At 32.7% G+C, this 6,167-nt stretch overlaps 1 protein-coding gene across 2 annotated transcripts; it reads left to right on the forward strand.

Annotated features, from left to right (window-relative positions):
* The first annotated feature begins 746 nt into the window (after window positions 1-746).
* LOC111408821 (probable transcription factor KAN4) lies at window positions 747-3,892 on the forward strand. Of its 2 annotated transcripts, XM_023038596.1 has the most exons (5): window positions 748-1,591; window positions 1,667-1,864; window positions 2,015-2,091; window positions 2,386-2,422; window positions 2,531-3,892. In XM_023038596.1, the coding sequence occupies exons 1-5, from the start codon at window positions 1,396-1,398 to the stop codon at window positions 2,632-2,634; spliced, it is 612 nt and encodes a 203-aa protein (XP_022894364.1). In that variant the 5' UTR covers window positions 748-1,395; the 3' UTR covers window positions 2,635-3,892. The 2 variants fall into 2 exon arrangements, with proteins under 2 accessions (XP_022894363.1, XP_022894364.1); XM_023038595.1 differs by having other exon boundaries at window positions 747-1,864.
* The last annotated feature ends 2,275 nt before the right edge of the window (window positions 3,893-6,167 follow it).

Raw genomic sequence — 6,167 nt, forward strand, 5'->3', positions numbered from 1 at the left:
ATATAGCCGTTATGGATCCCACATAACAGATAGAAATTCAAATTTGGTGGCTTGATGTGATGGATAACGATCATATTTTTCATTTTAATGAGAAAAGAATGAGAAACAGATAGGAGCTTAATTTCCTCATTTTAGTTGTCTAATTCTATGAATTGTTTTGTAAAGTATACCTTTTAGTGCTAGACAATTTTTAAAAAATAAAAAAATAAATTAACTCATATTCTATGAGTCTAATTTAGGTCCTATTTGGTGTCCATTATTAAAAAAAAAAAAATGAAGACGAAGAAGAAGAAGAAGAGTTTTGAACCGTGTTTAAGGAAAATGTGTGATTAAAAGGAAGGGAAAAAAATTTGGATTTACGTGTAGAATATTTGATTGTGTAAATGTATAGTTGAAAATGATTTTGTAGAAAAAGAGTTTGAAAAGAATGAAAATCGAATATGACTAAATTTTTTTTTTTTTTGGGTTTTATTTTCTTCTCCTAAAATTATATTTTTCAAAATCAAATATCAATTTTAATTATTTCATAAGATCTATGAATACTATCTACTTATTAGTCGTTTATTTAAAAGTAAAATTTTAACAAAATGAAATGAAACGAAACCAGAGGCTAAGTATCAAATATGGCATTGAAAGGTACAGTACATTATTAATGCTTGTAGCCATGTGTCAAATGAATATGAAATAATGGAGTGTCCATGGAAGAGTTTAATAAAGGAAACTTTGAAGTAGGGGATATTTTGGCCTGCCACTCAAATCCTTTTCCATGATAAAAAAATCTGATAAAATAAAAGGACTATGGAATTTTAAGAGATAATGATTCATCGACGTAGAGAGGAACTCAGTTCCTCTTTCCAATATTCTTTGTGTAAACAGTACTCCTTTTGTTTTCTGGGAAACACAATCAATTCCTCCATTACTCTCTCTCTCTCTCTCTCTCTCTCTCTCTCTCTCTCTCTCAGTACTGAATAAAAAGTCTGTGATGCTTCTTCTGTATCCTTAAATACATATCTTCCACTTTTAACTCACTTTTCTTGATAGCTTCATCCCCAAAAATTCTGTCTACTCACTGCTTTTTTCCTCCGTGTTTTATGAATCTGACTAGTTTTGGTAGCTTCTGCAACTCCCTTCGAGTCTCTGTTCAACTACTTTCAGTTCTCTATTCAAACCCTAGACCTATTCTACTAGATAGGTATCTTTCTCTAGATATGCTAGAAAAAACAATGCATATAATAAAGTAGTCATGATTTGATAATCACAGCTTATTCCTCTACTTTTTGCTCTCCTCCATTTCTCTCATTTAATAGCTTCAACTTTATCGATTTGTCTCAGTTCCTACTCTAATTTTTAGTGTTCTTAATTTGATTTACACTAATCTTTGTGTATCCTTACATAATGTTGTTTAGCACAAACCAAATGAGAAGCACAGATTCCACCATGCCTGATCTTTCTTTGCAGATCAGTCCTCCATCAATATCTAACTGTGGATCCAAGAATGATCCTGGTCTGATAAAAAAGCCTGGCTTCAATACTAAGCGGAGCTCTACTATTGATTCAGCCAGCAGTGGAAGTGATTTGACGCATGACAATGGTATCTTTCACCCAGAAAAGAATTTTAGTCATCCATCTGTTGAACCCAGATTGAGTTTTGGATTTGAAACGGCAGGGTTGAATCCTGTTCCGGTTCATATACCAAGGCAATTTCAACATTTTCAGACTCATTTATATGGGATGAGGGAGTTTAAAAGAAGTTCGAGAATGATTAATGGAGTTAGAAGAAGTGTCAGAGCTCCTAGAATGAGATGGACTTCAACTCTTCACGCTCATTTCGTTCACGCAGTTCAGCTCCTTGGCGGCCATGAAAGTATGTCTAAATAATATGAGCTTAATTTCAAGTATTTTCACTTATATCCTGTACAATATTTACATTTTACATATTTTGCTTTTAACGCTTTAATGGATAAGAAAGTTATTATGGGGAAATGGGTATTTTGTTCTTCTGCGAATGTTACAGGAGCAACACCAAAATCAGTACTTGAGTTGATGAATGTGAAGGATCTAACCCTAGCTCATGTGAAGAGTCACTTGCAGGTGGGTTTATTCTGTTCCATAATATCTTTCTAAAAGTATATGCACAATTTAATCACTTGTTTTTCAATTCATTTTTCAGATAGTATCACTGAGTAAAAATTCTTTCATTCGTATTCTGATTGGCTACTTATTTTGAGGTGTAAAATAATCATATGATAATAAGTGAAAATTCCTTTATCTTGAGTGAAGTGGGGAGTTGAGTAGTACAGTGGGGTTAGGACAAAGTGGCATCATTTATAGGGATAATCTTGGACTTTTGTTTAACAGTCTTTTCTTATGGGTGCTTCCATGCAGATGTATAGAACAGTGAAGAGCACTGGTAAAGGAACAGGTATATGTTAATTTCAAGGACCCATTTTCCATTATTTTCTTCGTTTCTGTTCGGTAATTAACTCCTTGAAAAAAGTAAATTCATTTGATTTGATGATTACAAATGCAGGCGAAGTACAGACAGATATGGGACTGAAACAGTGGTCGAATGGGATAGAAGTTGAAGGCCTATCTCGTGAAAAGGCTGATATTATCAAAAGTGCTGAGAAGTGAGTGCATTTTCTGCAGCTTCATGTCTCTATTTGTCAAACTGTGCATGCACTCCATCTTCCATCATCACAAATTGGAAAAAGTCTTGAGGAAAAATTTGATAAATTCATTTCACATTATTATAGATGACGTATTCATTTTTTATGTGAGGCATGCTTAGTGTACAGGGAAAATATGTACATGGGAAATAGGAGGTGGCTTCTTTTCACCGAGACTTGGCGGAATAAGATAAAAAGAAAGGCAACCATACAAGCGCTACCAACGTACAAAGGGATTTGCCCTTTTATGTATCAATATGTTTATTAATTCGTTCCAAATAGAAATAGAAGAAAATGATAAAAAAAAATTCTTTATATTGAATAGTACCGTCTGAAATCCTAAACATTTCACATATAATGCTAAAAAAAATGAAAACTAATATTCATTTATTGGAAAACAAAAAAGTCAAAAGATGTGTAGTATATAATTCTTAATTTTAAAATGTCTAATTAACAGTCTGTTTGAAGATAATAATCTGAAGGCCCTTAAAAAAGTCAAATAGTAGGCTCAAATCTCAACAATGCTTGATTAGGGTGCCATTTGGTGTAATGTAGGGGTCCCTATCCTATCGAATATCAGTAGACGTTGGCTGGTTCTGTTGACTTCATTCGTGGACGGCTAAGGATTATACCATCGAGAACAGAAACATCGAAAACTACCAATAGCTAAAAGTTTCTTATTTTAAACCAACAATATTTGTTAAACTTAGAAGATTTATTTATTTATTATTATTTTTTTTAAATCATGATATGTGACATGTTTTATTAATAATGGAGAAAATAATAGTATAAGCATAAGCTAGAAGAATATACTTTGCATATATGCCTAAACCATGGCGATCTAAAGAAGCAGTAATGTCTACAATAGAAAAGTGTTTGGTATAGATACATGGATGTGGATATAATTTTCATCAATAGAGACGATGATGAAACTTGAATTTAGAATTTTTGCTTATATATTGTCTTGTTAAAGCATTCTATTGATACGAATTTAAAGGATAAGTTTTTTACTTGTTATGCTTTATGTGCTTTCAATGCATCAAAATATAGTACTGGCATATTACCCTTTAGATTTGTTGTAATTTGTTCGGTCAACTTATAAGGTAGGGATCAATATCAAATCCCTTACATGAGTACAAGGGGAGTCTTCTAAAAAATAAATAAATTAGTAAATCACGTCCAAATGCCCATATAATTTTCGATCTATTTCATTCAGAGTTATCTTCTTTTTTTTTTTTTTTTTTTTTTGTTTACGTAATTGATCTATGTCTATGCAAGTGTTCGACCAAGCATCTTGGTGCATACCGTACTTTTTTCTTGGTTAAACCATCTTGTCCAAGAGTATAAGCTATTACAATAGGATCTCATTTAACATGTAAATTAACAATGTGTTTTCATATTAATCAACAGGTTGACGGACTCGAGGCAAACCGCAACACATCTGCAAAGAATGAGAACTTAGATAGCTGTAATAGCTCCTTGCCTTCTTCTGATATGTTACTGAATCTTGAGTTTACCCTAGGAAGACCAAGCTTTCAAATGGACCATTCTAAATCCCCCCTTCTCAAATGTTGAAATTTATAATAAATTTGCCAAATTATGTGTCCAGATAGCTAGGGAACATTTGTAACATAGACATATGCTTCCCTTTTGTATTCTGTGAGGAACTAGCAAGTCAAATTCTGAGCAGAGAGGTGCAGATATGAGCTATTTGAAGATGAGTTATTTACAGAATTTAACTAAATATTTTGAAGGTGGGCTGAGGAACTTAGCAGGATCTAACCAACTGATGTTTCTGGTTAATGGTATTTTTTCTTCCAATGAAAAATGTTGTAGCATTTGATGTTATATTATCCCGTACAAGCTAAAGTCATGCAAGGAGAAAAATATGAGATGGATTTTAATTACTAGTTAATTCTGCAAATCCCCATTATCTTGAATATCAAAGATTCTCACTTTTAAAATCCATTTTAACCAAAATAACAATAAACTCTCAATCTAGAAAGCCTAACTAGAAAATTTTTAAAAACTTTATAAGATTCTCTCGCTGACCATGGAGAATCTATACCACTAACCTACCAAGCCTCCCAAATATTCTGCCAAAATATTATTATCCTCCACCAGCTTATAGCACCATCATCCACAACCTAATCCACCACCACCATACCATTAAAAGCCACTTTCAACACACTCCTCTAGAATATGGAACAAGTATTTTGTCTCTCTTCTTGCTAAAGATTTTAATTAGGATTGAAGTAGAGATTAATTAAGCCTCCTCCTTGACTTCGCGGGAGATTTTAATATTGGACTTATTGATCACAGACGTATGATTATTAATTATAGAAAGAGGATAATTTTTGTTATCCATGATAAGCCGTGATCATCACCATGAACGATTTTTTAGTCTCTAAGAATATTTCTGTATCCAAGAAAGTGAAGAAACGTGAAAGTCGTTCGCTCTGTTTATATAGGCGTAAATGATTCTAATTGGATTCAACAGTAATTAAAGACAAACGAATTAACAATTGAATAAAAAACTTGCGACGAATATAATCTCCGATTTTGGTAAGTTGATATTTTTTTCAAGGATTCTCAAAATATTTATCCCAACTATAATGCGGTTTTTTTTTTCTCTCTTATGTTTTCGATGATTAACATTCCATAAATAAATAAGTTGAGTTTCATAAATTCTAGATTTTGTTGAGGTTCCATATTAAAGTATTTAAATAATGAATAATATTATTTACAGTCACTTTCTATCTTAGTCATCCTAATTGGTATATATGTGACGATTAGTGATTTGATGTTTGAGGTAATAAAAAACTACTACATTAATGTACCAAATGACAAACCACCATGCAGAATGTCACATAGGACGACTACCGCAGTAAGTATAGGAAATTCAGTGTATGTGGATAAAATCAGGAAATGTTGTCTTTTGTTTCGTCAATTTGAATAATGCGCAATTAAAAGACTCCCAGATGAGGAGGGGACTCATAATCGGACCGCTTAAATCCTAAGCTCTTCTTAGACAGTGTAGGTCTTTTTGACAAAATCTTTCAATTTTACAACTATGCAAATCAACAAAATTCAAACAACCGTATATCGAATTTTCACCAGATCATTGAAAGTTTTATTTCCAACAAATAACTTTTGTTCCAATAGAATTTAAAATTCATGAAGCATACGAACAATATATCATAAATTTATGAAGCATGAACTGTAAATTTAATACGAAAAATTGCATGAATTAAACAACTAAAACATAGAATTTTAACCCGAAGCCTGTGTTACACATAGTTTCCTTAAAACAGATTCACCCCCTCACCGTCCGTGCTTGAGGTTTAAAACGAGCGCCTGTTTCCCAGAATACAACGGTAAAACCAATAGCTTCCGAGCACCGCAGAAACCACTCTGACGAACTGAGTTAGTGCCTGAACTACACCACCACCAAGAGAGAACTCTATGCAAATGAATTTCTAACGTATTCTAAACTTG

Source organism: Olea europaea, chromosome 14, assembly GCF_002742605.1.
Source record: "Olea europaea var. sylvestris chromosome 14, O_europaea_v1, whole genome shotgun sequence".
Classification (NCBI taxonomy): domain Eukaryota; kingdom Viridiplantae; phylum Streptophyta; class Magnoliopsida; order Lamiales; family Oleaceae; genus Olea; species Olea europaea.